At 52.6% G+C, this 17685-nt stretch overlaps 1 protein-coding gene across 1 annotated transcript; it reads left to right on the plus strand.

The window, feature by feature from the left end:
• The first annotated feature begins 592 nt into the window (after positions 1–592).
• On the plus strand, positions 593–15981 carry TIMM44 (translocase of inner mitochondrial membrane 44). The gene is made up of 13 exons (XM_077788836.1): positions 593–657; positions 1745–1852; positions 2316–2486; positions 2981–3061; positions 3492–3641; positions 3991–4130; positions 4709–4794; positions 6220–6312; positions 8057–8181; positions 9103–9153; positions 10204–10293; positions 12663–12773; positions 14867–15981. The coding sequence occupies exons 1-13, from the start codon at positions 634–636 to the stop codon at positions 14984–14986; spliced, it is 1350 nt and encodes a 449-aa protein (XP_077644962.1). The 5' UTR covers positions 593–633; the 3' UTR covers positions 14987–15981.
• The last annotated feature ends 1704 nt before the right edge of the window (positions 15982–17685 follow it).

Consider the following 17685-nt stretch of genomic DNA (forward strand, 5'->3'; position numbering starts at 1 on the left):
GAAACGCTTTTAACGTAAACGGATCAGGTGTGGGGCATGGGGGAGACCCGGGGCGTTCCCGGTGGGGCTGGGGAGGGTAGGGGATAGCCCCGGTGGGGCCAGGCCGGGTCCGGGACAGCCCCGGGGGTCCCGGTGGGGCCGGGAAAGGCCCGGGACAACCCCGAATGGGGCCGGGGAGGGTCCCGAATGGTGCCGGTGAGGGTCCGGGACAGCCCCGGGGGTCCCGGTGGGGCCGGGGAGGGTCCAGGACAGCCCCGAATGGTCCCGGGGAGGGTCCGGGACAGCCCCGAATGGTCCCGGGGAGAGTCCGGGACAGCCCCGAATTGGGCCCGGTGAGGGTCCAGGACAGCCCCGGGGGTCCCGGTGGGGCCGGGGAGGGTCCGGGACAGCCCCGGGGGTCCCGAGGAGGGTCCGGGACAGCCCCGAATGGTCCCGGGGAGGGTCCGGGACAGTCCCGGGGGTCCCGGTGGGGCCGGGGAGGGTCCGGGGCAGTCCCGAATGGTCCCGGGGAGGGTCCGGGACAGCCCCGGGGGTCCCGCCCGGTGCCGCCGGTCGCGGCCACGTGGCGCGGGCGGCGCGCGGCAGTGACGTCACGGCGCGGCGGCGCGCGGCGGTCACGGGGCGCGCGGGGCGATGGCGGCGGCCGGAGGGTGCCGGGTGAGCGCGGGGGCACCGGGCCGGGACCGGGCCGGGGCCGGGGCGGGGCCTCTCGGGCCGGCGGGGCTGTCCCGCACCCAGCCCGGCGCTGGCAGCCCCCGGTGCGGACACCCGGGCCAGGCGGGGCCCGGTCCCGCCGCCGCTCCCGCCCGGCCCGGCGGGATGAGCCCCGGCGGGGCCGTGTCCCCGGGATTGGGAGGGGTCGAGGCTCCTCCAGCCCAACCCCTCCGGGCTCCCGGGGTTTCGCCGGGGCGGCTTTGCCGTGAGCGGCGGGAGCCGCATACGGAGCGCACCGTGAGCCGGAGGGGCCGGGATGAGCCCGGTGTGACACGGGATTTGCGGGATTCCTGCTCCTTTCATGCCCGGTGTGACACGGGATTTGCGGGATTCCTGCTCCCTTCGTGCCCTTGGCCGGGAGCTGCGGGATTCCTGCTGCCTTCGTGCCCGGTGTGACACGGGATTTGCGGGATTCCTGCTCCTTCGTGCCTTTGGCCGGGATCTGTGGGATTTCTGATCCCTTCGTGCCCGTGGCCGGGAGCTCTCCTGCCCCCAGCTTCTTGTGCTGTTCTTGAGCAAACACAGATTTTTTTTGTGGGATTTCCCTGATTTTCCCCTGCTGTGAGCCCTGACCCCTTCCAGAACAGGAACCTGCAGGTTTGACTTTGGCAAGGGCAGCAGAAGCATCCAGGGATTGTTCTGGGATCCTCCAGAGCTGGAACCTGCAGGTTTGACTTTGGCAAGGGCAGCAGAACCATCCAGGGATTGTTCTGGGATCCTCCAGAGCTGGAACCTGCAGGTTTGACTTTGGCAAGGGCAGCAGAAGCATCCAGGGATTTTTCTGGGATCCTCCAGAGCTGGAATCTGCAGGTTTGACTTTGGCAAGGGCAGCAGAACCATCCAGGGATGGTTCTGGGATCCTCCAGAGCTGGGAAAAAAGTTGTGCTTGGAGTTTTCCCAGAAAAAAAAAACCCTTGTGCTTCTCACGTTTCAGCTCCAGCGTGGATTTGTGCATCGCTGCTGTCCCAAATCCGGGTGCTGGCAGCTCTTGGGGCATTCCCTGAGCTCCTGCTGTGCTGGTTTTTTGCAGAAATGTCTCCTCAGTGGCCTGTGGCTGCTCTCCAGGCGTTATCCCATCCCTGCCTTCCCCAGGAGTTCCCTGCACAGGATCAGCAGCCCTGCCCTGGGCACCCCTCAGGTTGGTCCCACCTGAATTTATTCCATTTCCACCCCAAATTGTGTTCTCAGCAGAGTCCTGAGCTGGATGGGGATGTGGCTCTGGGAAGTGCCAGTTCCAGGCTGAAAATCTTCACTTTTTGAATGGAATTCAAGAAATTTTTGGGGCGGCTGAGGTTGGACAGGGCTTGGAGCAGCCCGGGATAGTGGGAGGTGTCCCAGCCCGTGGCAGGGGGTGGAGCTGCCTGGGATTTAAGCCCTTTCAACCCAATCCATCTGGAGATTCCATGAAATCCATTGGCCATGTGGCTCTTTGGAGGCTCAGCTGCTGCTTTTCCAAGTAGCTCCACGTTTTCCACACGTTCAAAAAAGCAATCCAGGGCTTGCCTCAAGCCCGTCAAGCTCCTGCCTTCAAAACTTGAATTATTTGAGTCCCGTTTGCTCCAATTCCTTGGGATTCTCCAACATGGAATGCTTTTCTCCAGTCCAGATGCTACTCCTCGGGAGGAAGGAAGGGATTCATCTCAGGTTTTGTGGAGAACATCAAACAGGAGTTGGCCAAAAACAAAGAGATGAAGGAAAGCATTAAAAAATTCCGAGATGAAGCGAAAAAGCTGGAGGAGTCGGATGCGCTGCGGGAAGCAAGGAGGAAATATGTGAGTGTTTGGGTGTTCCCTGCTTTGTTCCCTGCTTTGTTCCCTGCTTTATTGAGCTTTTACTGCTCTGGGTGAACGTTTCAATCCACAGCTGAACTGTTCAGGAGAAGTTCTGCTTGGCTGGAAGCACTCACTCTTAAATGGATGCCTCAGAGTGTTTATTTGTTGGAATGTTTGGGGGATTTTTTTGTGGGTTTTTTTTAGTTAGTTTGTTTTTTTTTAATGGAAAGTCTTTCCAGCAGACACTTGGCTGCATTTCTGAGCAGATCAAATAATGAGGCATTAAATTGAGCATCAAATGGTTTTTTTTGCACTGTTCAGAGTGCTCTGAACATCATCATTTGCAAAGCTGAGCTGCTGCTGCTGCTGACTCAGGCCATGAACTCCTGAAATGTTGCTTTTTCTGCCCTCAATTCCAGCCTTAATGGATTGTGCTCCATTCCAAGCTGGCTTTCAGTAGTTTCTGTCTCTTGATTAATGTTCTTTTCCCCCAGAAAACCATTGAGTCTGAAACAGTGAAGACCTCAGAAGTGATTAAAAAGAAACTTGAAGAAATAACAGGGACAGTTAAAGAGGTAAAAGGACTTTTCCTCAGGGCAGCTCTGCTGAAGTTGGGCTTTTGGGGGGCTGGAATTGTCATTATTGCTGGCAGCTCCTGCTGTTCCTGGAGCTTTTAAAACCAGAGGCATTCATAAAATAATGAACTGGGTGTGGTCAGAGGAAACCCAGCCAGGGATTCCCCTGGAATCTGAGGGATGGAGAAGAAAGAAACCCCACCTGCAGCTTTGGGAGCCCAAAATAAAGATGTGGAGCTGCTGGAGAGAGTCCAGAGGAGCCCCTGGAGCTGCTCCCAGGGCTGGAGCCCCTCTGGGGAGAGCTGGGGGTGCTCAGCTGGAGAGGAGAAGGCTCCAGGGAGAGCTCAGAGCCCCTGGCAGGGGTAAAGGGGCTCCGGGAGAGGGGATGAGGGATGGAGCTGCATTGATTTTTCCTTTTTTTCCCTTGCAGAGTTTGGATGAGGTCAGCAGGAGTGACCTGGGCAGGAAGATCAAGGAGGGGGTGGAGGAAGCTGCCAAAACGGCCAAACAGTCTGCAGAGTCGGTGACCAGGGGAGGGGAGAAGCTGGGCAGGACTGCAGCCTTCAAAGCCATCTCCCAGGTACTGCTCCCTCAGCTCCCTGAGCCTCGGGAGTGGCTTTTTTTGGGGAGCTTTGGGGTGAAATCCAGCAGGCACCTCCCCTGTGAGCTGTGCACCTGGCAGGGCTGAGCTCCTGGGGAGCTGCGTGCTGCAGGCTGGAAAATATTCCTCTCCAGCGTGATTTAAACTTCCTTAAATCCCTCTTTTTGCAGGAAATACAGAAAACAGCCAATGTTTTATTGCCAAGCTGTGCCTGCCCCAGCCCTGGCAGTGCCCAGGGCCTTTTGCTCTCCCGAACCATTGCAGGATGGGATTTTTCAGCTTCTGGAAGAGCAATAAATCCACACTAACGGGGCTGTTTGCCTTGCAGGGAGTAGAAACTGTTAAGAAAGAAATAGATGAGAGTGTTTTGGGACAAACTGGTCCCTACAGACGCCCGGAGCGGCTCCGGAAGCGGACGGAATATTCCGGAGAGAGGATTAAAGAGCAGCGAGTGTTTGAAGCCAATGAGTACGTGGGGGATCCTCTTGGGGGGGGAATATTTCTGTGTGTAATTGGATGGAAAAGGTAAAAACCAGATCAGGGATGAAAATCCAGGAGCTGTGGGATGGGAGCACATTCCCAGCAGGAGTGGATAATCCCGGATCTTCCTGGAAAATTCAAATTCTAAAGGGGAAATTTAATGTTCTGAGCTGAGCATTGTTTTGTGTTCAGTTTTAACTTCCTGCTGCTGGACTAAGGCTGAGCTCCTTTTTTCTGGGCTGCTTTTCTCCTCTGAGTTTTATTTGTCTACTGCTTTATTTATCTAGAGTTTTGTTTATCTGATGTTTTATTTATTTGGTTTTTTTATTTGTCTGGTGCTTCATTTGTCTGGTGGATCATTTATGGGGCTATCATTTATGGGGTAATTTATTTTGTAATTGATGAGGCCATAATTTATCTTGTAATTGAGCTCATCATTTCTGTGCTGTCTCAGCCTCAGTGATGCCAAGTGCTGCAGGGATATTCCTCAGGGTGTTGTCTGTATTTGTTACAAGTTAATTTTTCCCAAATATCCACATTTTATCCCTGTTTTCTGCCCTCTCTAGGGAAGCCATGGGCATGGTGCTGCATAAAGACTCCAAGTGGTACCAGCAGTGGAAAGATTTCAAGGACAACAACGTGGTTTTCAACAGTGAGTTGAGCACATTCCCTTCCCAGCCCTGCTCCCTCCTGGATCTGCTCCCATCAAATCCCAAATTCCAAATCTCAAATTCCAAATCCCGAATTCCGACTTTTCTCTGTGGGTTTGGAGGCAGAGCTGAGAGCTCTGCAGCTCCTCCAGGCTGCTCCATCTGTGCTGGGAGCAGCAAACCCTGCTCAGAGGGAGCTGAACTCGTGGGGTTTCCTGTTCCTCCCTCCTCAGCTTTGTTCTGGCACCAGGGACAGAGAAAACAGCTCTGCTCCTCCCCAGCTGCAGCTTAAAACAAGGAAAATCCTGAAAAAATCGAGGGAGTTTCACACAACTTCCAAATTGGTGAAACACTTTAACAAAAAAAAATAAAAATCCTGTGATCTCTCTGGAATGTAAAGCTCAGCTTTGATATCATCTGAGGCTGTTCCTAGTGCAAATGCCCCGGAGACAATCCCAGAATTGAGGTTGGAAAACACCTCCAGGACCTTCAAGTCCAACCTGTCCCTGTTCCCACCCTGTCACCCCCAGGGCCCTGAGTGCCACCTCCAGGGATGGACGCTCCACCACTGCTCAGAGTGAGCCTAATCCTGAATTTGCTCGTTCCACTGGATAAATACCATTCCCAGAGGTGTTAAATCTGAGTGTTAGCAGAGGAGGAGTTGCTGAGAGATCAGAACGTTGTGGGGAAATGGGAAAAAAATGGGGAATAAAACAGGGAGAAAAATGGGGAATAAAATGGGGAGAAAAATGGGGAATAAAATGGGGAGAAAACCAACTCCCAGCTGGTGCCTGGTGCTGAACAAAGGGATTGAGGAGAGGTTGGACCCTGCAGGACATTCCCTGCAGGAACACACATCAGCACAGGATATGATTCTATGCAGGTGCTTTTATTGAGAGCTCTGGGAATCAGGGGTGCAGACCCAAATCCGACGTGGCTTTTGAGCTGAAAGCTGAAATTTTATATTTGATCTTTATATAACTTAAATAATAATTATTAAACTTACATTGTTCTGTTGTATACATTGACATGAGTTTCTCGTGATCTGTCTTAGGCCTCTGACCACAGTTTCTCATTATTATTCTTACATTTAACTTACATATTAATTATTAAACTTACATTGTTCTGTTGTATACATTGACATGAGTTTCTCATGATCTGTCTTAGGCCCCTGACCACAGTTTCTCATTACGATTAAACAGTAATTATATTTAATTACTAACCAATCATCACATCTAACAATTATATCATTTATCCTGTACTAGCTACACAGGTGCAGTTCTAGCAAGGTACAAGGAATTCATGTACTCAGGGTATTTATTTTTCTTTTCGGGGCCTACAAAGCTTAATTTTCCTTTTAACCCTAAATCCCCTTTTAGTGTCAGGGGTGAGCTGGGCGGGCTCTGAGCTCTGTGTTCCCCTGGCAGGGTTCTTTGAGATGAAGATGAAGTACGACGAGAGCGACAACGCCTTCATCCGCGCGTCGCGCGCCGTCACCGACCGTGTCACCGGCCTGCTGGGTACGGGACAGCCCCGCTGCCCCTGCTGTTCCTGCTGTTCCTGCTCTGCCCCTGCTGCTGCTGCTGCCCCTGCTGCTGCTGCTGTTCCTGTTCTGCTCTGCTCCTGCTGCTCCTGCTGCTCCTGCTGCTCCTGCTGCTTCTGCTGCTCCTGCTGCTCCTGCTGCTCCTGCTCTGGTCCTGCTGCTCCTGCTCTGCTCTGCTCTGCCCCTGCTGCTGCTGCTGTTCCTGCTGCTCCTGCTGTTCCTGCTCTGCTCTGCCCCTGCTGCTCCTGCTCTGCCCCTGCTGCTCCTGCTCTGCCCCTGCTGCTCCTGCTGCTCCTGCTGCTCCTGCTCTGCTCCTGCTGTTCCTGTTCTGCTCTGCCCCTGCTCTGCTCCTGCTCTGCTCCTGCTGTTCCTGCTGCTGCTGCTGCTGCTGCTGCTGCTCCTGCTGCTCCTGCTGCTCCTGCTCTGGTCCTGCTCTGCCCCTGCTCTGCTCCTGCTCTGCTCCTGCTCCTCCTGCTGCTCCTGCTGTTGCTGCTGCTGCTGCTCTGCTCCTGCTCTGCTCTGCCCCTGCTGCTCTTGCTGCTCCTGCTCTGCTCCTGCTCAGCCCCTGCTCAGCCCCTGCTCAGCCCCTGCTCAGCCCCTGCTCAACCCCTGCTCTGCTCCTGCTCAGCCCCTGCTCTGCTCCTGCTCAACCCCTGCTCTGCTCCTGCTCAGCCCCTGCTCAGCCCCTGCTCTGCTCCTGCTCAGCCCCTGCTCTGCTCCTGCTGCTCCTGCTCTGCTCCTGCTCAACCCCTGCTCTGCTCCTGCTGCTCCTGCTCAGCCCCTGCTCTGCCCCTGCTCAGCCCCTGCTCTGCCCCTGCTCTGCTCCTGCTGCTCCTGCTCTGCTCCTGCTCAACCCCTGCTCTGCCCCTGCTCTGCCCCTGCTCAGCCCCTGCTCTGCTCCTGCTCAGCCCCTGCTCAGCCCCTGCTCAGCCCCTGCTCTGCTCCTGCTCAACCCCTGCTCTGCTCCTGCTGCTCCTGCTCAGCCCCTGCTCTGCCCCTGCTCAGCCCCTGCTCTGCCCCTGCTCTGCCCCTGCTCAGCCCCTGCTCTGCTCCTGCTCTGCCCCTGCTCAGCCTCTGCTCTGCTCCTGCTGCTCCTGCTCAGCCCCTGCTCTGCTCCTGCTCAGCCCCTGCTCAGCCCCTGCTCAGCCCCTGCTCAGCCCCTGCTCAGCCTCTGCTCAGCCCCTGCTCAGCCCCTGCTCTGGGGCTGCCAGCCCTGGGCACGTCCCAGAGCTCCCACAGCATCCCTGGCTCCTTCTCCAGTTCAGGGATGGGAGGGCAGTGCTTGGGATCCAGCTCAGCTTGAGCTTCAAGGCTGGAAGCGTTCCCAGGGTGGCTTTTCCTCCAGAGCTCTGTCCCCATTTCCTGGTGACTTTTCCCTTTTCCTCCCTCTGCTCTGTCCCTGTTTCCTGGTGATTTTTCCCTTCTCATCCCTCTGCTCTGTCCCTGTTTCCTGGTGACTTTTCCCTTTTCCTCCCTCTGCTCTGTCCCTGTTTCCTGGTGATTTTTCCCTTTTCCTCCCTCTGCTTTGTCCCTGTTTCCTGGTGATTTTTCCCTTTTCCTCCCTCTGCTCTGTCCCTGTTTCCTGGTGATTTTTCCCTTTTCCTCCCTCTGCTCTGTCCCCATTTCCTGGTGAGTTTTCCTCTCTTTTCTGTCCCCAGAGCTCTGTCCCCGTTTCCTGGTGCTGGTGGCAGTGCCAGCACCTCACTGAGATGTTTTTGCAGGGGGATTGTTCTCCAAGACAGAAATGTCCGAGGTGCTGACGGAGATCCTCAAGGTGGATCCCTCCTTCGACAAGGATCGCTTCCTGAAGCAGTGTGAGCGGGACATCATCCCCAACGTCCTGGAGGTCACTCAGCCATTCCTTCCCTTCATTTCCCCCTTTATTTCCCCATGGAAAATGCTTTTTTTTTAAAACTTTTCCATTGCTAAAATCAAATGCTGGGACAGGATTTGCTTCTCCAGCTTTGCACAGAACTTTGGGAGAGGAATTGGATCCCACATTTGGGTTCAAACTGTGAGATAATAAATTATTTTTTTGGCCTGGAAAACAACAAATGAGGTGGGATCGGAAAGAAGTGGGTGAGCAAATGATGATAGCAGAGGGGTAAGGAAAGAAATTTGGGATGTGCTCCTGGTTTATGATCTGGGATTTAGGAAGAGCAGCAGGTTGTGACCAATGGTCATGGAAGTGTTTGGAATTTGAGGTTTTTAAGGACTCAGTGATGGGAGATGTGACTGTAAATGGATGTGGGTCCCTGACACCCTGTAACTGCAGCAGGAAAGGCAGGGGGAATTTGGGATTTGAAATAGAGCAGGAATTGTTCTGAATTAGGGATTTGAAATAAAGCAGGAATTCTTCTGAGAGACTGGAAAAACTGGGGCTTGAGGAGCCAAACATGGGATTCTTCTGTTCCTTCTGTGCCCTGAATTTTTCAGTGTGGAAAATGGCAGCTCTGCTCCTGTTTGATCCCAGGATTTCTGAGCTCTGGGAACTCTGCTGCCTCTCTGGCAGGTTGAACAGGAAGATTTATTGGGAAGGTTCAGCTGGGAGCTTTAAGAGAGTTTAATTATCCAAAGGTTTATGTCCCTTGGCTTCAGCTCCTGTGTTTTTATCGAAATCCTTTTTGCTGTTCCCCTTTGCAGCTCCAATTTCCCCCTGGAGTCCCACAAAATGTGGGATTTAAGGTGTTTTGCTGCTGGAAGGGCTGATTAGTCCCACTTTGATATAGGAGGAGCTTTAAAATCTTCTGTGTGATTTCCTCCCCAGGCTTTGATCTCCGGAGAGCTCGACATCCTCAAGGACTGGTGCTATGAGGCCGTGAGTGAAGCTCCCAAAAACCTCCCCAAAACTTGGGATTCTTCCATGAAAATGGGGTTATTTTGAGGGGTTGGAATTCAGGGAGTTCCTGAAAGCAGAGCCTTTCCTGACAGTGTTGGTGGGCTTTTATTTGGGTCTTTGTTCCTCCAAAATTATCGTGCTGTAAATCCAAAATAATTCTGCTCTTCCAAATCCAAAATAATTCAAGAGCTGAATTTCTTCAAGTGAATTCCCTGTGCTGTTCCCCACCACCAGAGGGCTGGGAGAGCCAATTTTTTTTTCAATTTAATAAATCCTGATGAGCTTTTTTTATTTTTTATTTTTTGTAACAATAATCCAGTCTAAAAGCAGAGACTCTTCCCTCCTTCCAGCAACCTTGGGAATGACACCTTGGATTGCTCTGGAGGGAAGCAGCAGCTTCAGGGCAGTTTGTGAGCCCAAAATCATAAACATTCCCAAGGCAGCTGGAATTGGAAGTGAAGCTCCAAGTCAAGAGTAATCAGTCAGATAAGCCAGGGGAGGAAATGGGAATCCTATCCCTGAAAACCTGGGGGATAAAACCTCTTAATGGATCCCACGGGTGCTGAGATGGTGATTGTGATACTGAATTCCCTCTTTTTTCCTGGATTTCCTTCCTATTCCCTGCTTTTCCTTGCTTTATCCTGCTTTTCCCTGTTTTTCCTTGTTGTTCCATCCAGTTGTGAGTCCCTCAGCTCTCTCAGGTGCTCTCAGTTCCTCACATTCTGCCCAGGAAAAGTGGGATTTTAGTGGGATTTTTGTGAATCCCAGACCATTTCCTGCAGTTCTTTAATCCCTTCCTTCAGCACATTTACAAAAAATGTGGCATTTTCTCGTGGGTTTTTTTTGGGTTTTTTTTTGGTGGCTCTCTCCAAGCAAAAATTCCTTTTTTTTTTTTCTTTTGGTTTGGTTTTTTTTTTTCTGTTTGGTTGGTTGGTTGGTTTTTTTGTTGTTTTTGTTTTTGTTTTTGTTTTTTTGATGATGACAGAACAATTCCAAACAATTCCCAACCCAAATTTGTTCACCCCTCAGACCTACAGCCAGCTGGCCCATCCCATCCAGCAGGCCAAGGCTTTGGGGCTCCAGTTCCACTCCAGGATCCTGGACATCGACAACATCGACGTGAGTTCCCTGCCCAGCTTCTCTTCTGGGGGAGGAATTAAACTCATGGGCTCAGCAGGGCTTTTTTTAGGATCAGGAAGGTTGGAAAAATCCTCCGGGATCAGCAAATCCAACCTTCTTTGCCCTGAATTCTGGGTTTGAACTCTGGGGTTTGGCTTTTCTGCTCCCAGAGGGGAAATCCCAGTGCTGGAAGGGAAATCCCAGTGCTGGAGGGGAAATCTCATTTCTGGAAGGGAGATCCCAGTGCTGGAAGAGAAATCCCAGTGCAGGAAGGGGAAAACCCAGTGCTGGAAGGGAAATCTCATTTCTGGAAGGGAGATCCCAGTGCTGGAAGGGAAATCCCAGTGCTGGAAGGGAAATCCCAGTGCTGGAAATGAAATCCCAGGGCTAGAGGGGAAAATCTCATTTCTGGAAGGGAAATCCTATAACTGGAAGGGAAATCCCAGTGCTGGAAGGGAAATCCCAGTGCTGGAAGGAAAATCCCATAACTGGAAGGGCTTTAAGGTCCTTCCCACCCAAGCCAGGGATTCTGGGCTGACTTGGCCACATTCCAGGTGCTCTCCAGGTGCTTTTGGGGGGAGCTGGAGCTGTTCCAGGGACAGGAATTCCCAGGGATCCCAGCCCTGAGGAATCATCCCAACGGGAAGGCTGGGAGGGATGCTCTGATCAGGGACACTCCTGCTGCAATCCCACTGGATGCTGTGGGGTTATGGATGGCATCTAAAATATCTTGAAAATTGAGCTAGGCTTGGGTTTGGGTGAAAAGCTGGTTTTTATTTCCTAATAAATTGAGCTCCAGGTGTGCATTGGGATGGAGCTCATTCCCTGGGATCAGGCATGGGAACGTTGCAGAGCTGTTGAAATTCCCTCAGGGAACAGGAAAATCACCCTATAAATAAATTTATTCCTTTGTGACACAGCCCAGCCTTGTCCTGGTGCTGCTTCCTTTATTAGGGATAAAACAGAAATGTTTGGGAACATTTCAAAAGAGGAAAATCCTGCTGTCCTCAGTCCCTGTGAATTCCTTTTTGGGGCAGCACAGGCAGAAATTCCTGCGCTAAAGAGCAGCAGAGCATCCCATGGCATCCTGCATTCCCACAAAAAAAAAAAAAGGGGGATGCAAGAGACGGGCAAAAAGGGATTTTTGGGTTTTTAAAAGTAAAAAAAAAAAAAAAGATTTCTGGGTTTTTAAAAGTAAAAAAAAGAATTTTGAATCTCCACTCCTCTTGCATTCCAGTGAATAAAGTCTTAAAATATTTAATGGAATGGCCTGGGAATAGAGGGGAAAAATCTGGCAAACAAAAGGTTCCCACCTTGAAGTCTTTCTGATACAGTTTTTGTCTGGTTCAGAACAACTTCCTGGCAAAAAAACTGATTTAAAAGCAGGAGAAAAGGCTCTGTTTGATCCTTGTGGGTCCCTTCCAGCTCAGGATGTTCTGATTCCAAGCATTTCCTTCAGAAAATTCCGTTTTTTTGGCGAGCAGGGTGTCTTTGATTTTGCTTTCTAATTGGAAATCACGGAGCAGAGCTCGTTCCAATTTCCCAGATTGCTGGACTTGGGAAAATAGTGAAAAAATCCACAACACTTTGGGGAAAGCTTTGAAAGTTCCCATGTTTTCACTTGGAATTTTTTTGGGAAACAGCTTTTCCATCATATCAGAATGATGGAATTGATGTGATTGAACAGCCAAAGGGGAGCTGGAAATGTCTGGGGTGTGGGAACTCTTCCAGTCTGGTCACGCTTGGGGTCTGGGATGTGTTTGGAGTCTGGAAATGTTTGGGGTCTGGGACACGTTTGGGATCTGGACACATTTGGGATTTGGACACGTTTGGGGTCTGGGACATGTTTGGGATTTGGGACCTGTTTGGGGTCTGGACATGTTTGGGGTCTGGACACATTTGGGGTGTGGGGAAAGATTGGGATTTGGGACACGTTTGGGTTGTGGGTCTGGACATGATTGGGATTTGGACAGGTTTGGGGTTTGGGACACGTTAGGGGTCTGGGACGTGTTTGGAATCTGGGACATGTTTGGGGTCTGGACATGTTTGGGATTTGGACACATTTGGGATTTGGGACATGTTTGGAGTCTGGGACATGTTTGGGGTGTGGACATGTTTGGGGTCTGGACATGTTTGGGGTCTGGACACATTTGGGATTTGGGACATGTTTGGAGTCTGGGACATGTTTGGGGTGTGGACATGTTTGGGGTCTGGACACATTTGGGATTTGGACACGTTTGGGATCTCCCACTGCAGACCTTGCAGGAATGGGGTGATCTCTCCGCTGGGGGTGTGTGGGGTGGTGGGAACTCTTCCGTGGCCCTGCAGGAATGGGGTGATGGATCTCCGTGGAATTCTCTTCCCTGCAGCTGGCCATGGGGAAGATGATGGAGCAGGGCCCAGTGCTGATCATCACCTTCCAGGCCCAGGTGGTGATGGTGATCAAGAACCACCAAGGGGAGGTGGTGGAAGGGGACCCGGTGAGTGGGGACACGTGTGGGGTCTGGGACACATTTGGGGTCTGGGACATGTTTGGGATCTGGGACACATTTGGGGTGTGGGATATGTTTGGGATCTGGACATGTTTGGAGTCTGGGACATGTTTGGAATCTGGGACATATTTGAGGTCTGGGATGTGTATGGGGGCTGGGACATGTTTGGGGTCAGGGACATGTTTGGGATCTGGGACAGATTTGGGATCTGAACACATTTGGGGTCTGGGACATGTTTGGGATCTGGGATATGTTTGTGATCTGGGACACATTTTGGGTCAGGGACATGTTTGGGATCTGGGACACGTTTGAGGTCTGGGACACATTTGGGGTCTGGGACACGTTTGGGATCTGGGATATGTTTGGGATCTGGACACGTTTGGGGTCAGGGGCACATTTGGGGTCTGGGACACGTTTGGGATCTGGGATATGTTTGAGGTCTGGGACACATTTGGGGTCTGGACACCTTTGGGGTCTGGACACCTTTGGGGTCTGGACACCTTTGGGGTCTCGCACTGCAGCTCCAGCTCCATCCCATTCCCACCTCGCCCTGCTGGGTTTTCCTCCCCCTTTTCCTTTCCCGAAGGGCGCTGGCAGAGCTGAGCCCTCTGGCAAACGGGCTGGGAGCAGAGTTCAGTCCCTGGATTTGGAAAAAACCCCAAATGCACCCCACACTTCACAGAGAATGCCTGAATTCCATGAAAATCCTACAGGGAACGCCCACCCCTGCTTGGAGCTCAGGCTCGGGGAGGTTCTTAGGGAGCAGGGAATGATCTGGGCAGTGAATCCCTGGCACCTTCCAGAGTGCCCTGGGAATCCCTGGCACCTTCCAGGGTGTTAAATGCCTGTATTAATTGTTAAATGCCTGTATTAATTGTTAAATGCCTGTATTAATTCCAAGGAAAATGTGCTGGGAAGTGGCAGCTCCAACCTGTCCTGGGCTTCAGTGGCTCAGTGACACCTCATGGGGACATAGGGACAGTGCTGGAGCTGCCACTTCCCAGCACATTTTCCTTGGAATTAATACAGGCATTTAACAAATATTGGCTTTTGCAGTCCTGGCCTTTGGTCCAGGCTGGAAAAATGGGATTCATTAGAATGATGGGGCTGCTCTGGGCTGATTCACAACCAGGGCAGGAAGAGCTGATCCAGTGATTCCCTGCATGAAATTCCTGCATTCCTGGGAGATAAATATTGATGGGATAATTATTGAACAGGATATCAAAGTCTGTTTGCTGTCGGATTCCTCCGGAGCTGCAATAAATCAGGGAGATGAATTCAAATTCTCCAGTGGAGCCCACAGCTCAGCTTTAATCACGAGCCTGGGCTTGGGTGGAAGTGCTGAGCAGCTGCTGAATATTGAACATGGGGAGGTTTAGGGAGAGGGGAGCCTCAAATCCCCAGAGATTAGGGCTTGGAAGGGGCTCGATGGATTGGAGTTGTGGGCTAGGAAGGAGCTTGAAGGATTTGGGTTTTAGGGTTGGGAGAACCTTGAAGGATTGGAGTTCTGGGGTCAGAGGTATTGGAGTTCTGGGGTTGGAGGGATTGGAGTTCTGGGGTTTGAGGGAGCTCAAAGGATTTGGGTTTTAAGGTTGGGAGAACCTTGAAGGATTGGAGTTTTGGGATTGGAAGGATCTTGAAGGATTGGAGTTCTGGGGTTGATAGGATTGGAGTTTTAGGCCTGGAGCTCAAAGGATTGGAGTTGTGGGGTTGGAGGGATTGGAGTTCTGGGGTTGGAAGGAGCTCGAAGGATTGGAGTTCTGGGGTTGAAAGAATTGGAGTTGTGGGGTTGGAAGGATTGGAGCTGTGGGTTGGAGGGATGGCAGTTCTGGGGTTGGAGGGATGGGAGCTGTGGGCTGGAAGCATGGGAGCTGTGGCTTGGAAGGATGGCAGTTCTGAGGTTGGAAGGATTGGAGTTCTGGGGTTGGAGGGATTGGAGCTGTGGGGTTGGAGGGATGGGAGCTGTGGGGTTGGAGGGATGGGAGCTGTGGGGTTGGAGGGATGGGAGCTGTGGGCTGGAAGCAGCTCAGGGTGCCCTGGTGGCAGCGTGGCCGTGCCCCCATGCCTGGCATTCCTGGCAGGACAAGGTGCTGCGGATGCTCTACGTGTGGGCCCTGTGCCGGGACCAGGACGAGCTGAACCCCTACATGGCCTGGAGGCTGCTGGACATTTCCTCCTCCAGCACGGAGCAGGTGCTCTGAGCAGGGCTGGGCTGGGCCCTTCCCACCCCTCTGGAAGCAGCTCCAGCCCAGAACTCCCCACAGGGAGCAGCCCAGGCTGGGGATTTTGGGAGAAGAGCTCCTGGTTATCCCAATCCCTGAGGAATGGGAATCCCTGCTCGGGAATGGCTGGGACGAGCAGGTGCTGCTTTATCCTCGTGCCTCAGGAGGCTCCTGGGAAGCCCACAGAGCTCTCATTCCCACCTGCTGGCACCCCTGGAGATCCTTGGAAAGGCCTTGGAGGGGTTCCTGGCTGCCAATCTCCTGCCCAGGCTCCAGCCCCGTGTCCCTGCCGTGTCTTGCACTTTCCCAAACCAAATACAACCAGGACTTTGCACATGGAGGTGTTGGATCCTCAGGTTGGTGCTGGGATGGGGCTGATATTTAAATATCCAGCGGTGAGATTTGTTTATCCACAGCTTGGCAGGGGGAACGTTGTTGGTTCTGGTCACGGAAAGCCACAGCTGCATCCCTTGGGATGGTGGGGAAGGTGTGGGACAGGACAGGGAGTGTCTGAGGAGTGGAACTGCTTTGGGAACGCTGAATTTTTCTGTCCCATCCTGTCTCATTCCCAAGAGGAAAGCTGTGCTCCTCATCCCTGCACAGATCCCAGGTCCAGGAGCAGAAACTTCCCCAGTTTGCTGCTGGAGCGTGGGGTAAAATCCCCTTTCAGGCCCAATCTGAACAATGGGGTTTGAAAATCCCAAATCATGAAAAATTTTCCCCAAATTCAGGTTCCTGTGGGGTTTGGGACTCTCTCCTCGAGCTTCATGCTCCTGGGAGGAAGAGCAGGGGGGCTGTCTGAGGGGGAGCAGGAACTGTGGGATTTGGGCTGCTGGAGGGGTTTGGGGGCCAAGGCTGCCCATGGAAAGGAAGGTTGGGAAAAGATTTGGAGAGGAAATCCAAGGATTGCTGTGGTGCTGAGGGTGAGGTAGGACAGCTCTGCCCTGCCAGTGTGATTAAAGAGAATAATTCCAGTTGTTCCTCTTCTCTTGCGAGTGTCCTGAGCTTTGAACATCCCTGGGCTGGGATGTTTTCCTTGGAGCATCCCCGGGGCAGGCTGGGGGTGGCAGTGAGGGTCACAGCACCCCAGGGAATGCTCCAGGCTGGGGTGAGGGGCTGGAATGCTGGGATGGAGCCCCAGGAGGGGCTGAGGGAGATGGGAAGGGGCTCAGCCTGGAGAAAAGGGGGATCAGGGGGGGCTTGTGGCTCTGCACAGCTCCTGACAGGAGGGGACGGCCAGGGCGGGTCAAGCTCTGCTCCCAGGGGACAACAGGACAAGAGGCTGTGCTGGGGGGGTTTTAGGTTGAATATTGGGAAAATTCCTTCATGGAAAGGGTTGTAAAGCCCTGGCACAGCTGTCCTGGAGTCCCCACCCCTGGAGGGATTTAAAATCCACGGGTTTGTGGCACTTGGGGACAGGGTCGTGGTGGCCTTGTCACTGCTGGGTTAATCCTTGGTGGCCTTGGAGGCTTTTCCAGCCCTGGTGGAGAAGGGCCTGGAGGGCTCCATGGTGCTGTCAAGGCAGGACAGGAATGAGAAAACTCTGATCAGAAGGCTGCTGAGAGTAAAACTCTGATTTATTCAAAATACACTGCTCTTTATACAGAGCTTTGTGAGGACCAACTCCATTGGTCCTGAAGTGAAAACAACCCACAGCATTGGTGCAAAGTGATGGAACTTAACTATAAACAATGTGAACAACAAGAGAGATAAAGAATTATTTACATTCTCTCCAGCTCTTTCCCAGGCTTTTTCCTGGCTAGAAGCTCTCCATTTCTCTCTTTGACTGAATCTGAGACCCACAGTCCATCCTAAACCCTGAGAGGGGCCATGGAGAGAAGCAGAAACCACACGAATGGAAAACTTCCAATAACCCCCAGCACCCCCTGACCCCCAAAACCCAACTCCCATCCTCTGTACCCTGGATTGGGTTGGGGCTGAGGAGCAGGACTCCAACCCTCCCTGGGCAGCCCTTTCCAATGTCAGTCCCTCTCTCTGGGAAGAATTTCTCCCTGCTGTCGAGGCAGGATGGGAATGAAGAGACTCTGACCAGAAGGCTGTGAGAGTAAAACTCTGATTTATTCAAAATACACTGCTCTTTATACAGAGCTTCGTGAGGACCAACTCCTGAGAGTAAAACTCTGATTTATTCAAAATACACTGCTCTTTATACAGAGCTTTGTGAGGACCAACTCCTGAGAGTAAAACTCTGGTTTATTCAAAATACACTGCTCTTTTATACAGAGCTTTGTGAGGACCAACTCCATTGGTCCTGAAGTGAAAACAACCCACAGCATTGGTGCAGAGTGACAGAACTTAACTATAAACAGTGTGAACAACAAGAGAGATAAAGAATTATTTACATTCTTCTCCAGCTCTTTCCCAGGCTCCTGCCTGGCTAGAAACTCTCAGTTTCTCTCTGACTGAATCAGTCCCACATGGTGCCAGCCGTGCCCGTGGCTCCATCCCATCCCTTGGATGTCTCCAAGGTAAGCGGGGTTGCCATGGGGATGGGGATGCTGGCATGGTGACTCAGAGCTGCTCCCTGCCAGGCTCCGACACCCCGTGGGCTGTTCCCACCCCGGCGTGGGGGGCTCGGAGCCCCCACACCCCCCACACCTTCCCAGGCTGCTCCAGAGCTCCAGCCCGGCCCCGGGCAGCGCCGGCGATCCAGGGGC

The sequence above is a fragment of the Lonchura striata genome, chromosome 28 (assembly GCF_046129695.1).
Source record: "Lonchura striata isolate bLonStr1 chromosome 28, bLonStr1.mat, whole genome shotgun sequence".
Lineage (NCBI taxonomy): Eukaryota > Metazoa > Chordata > Aves > Passeriformes > Estrildidae > Lonchura > Lonchura striata.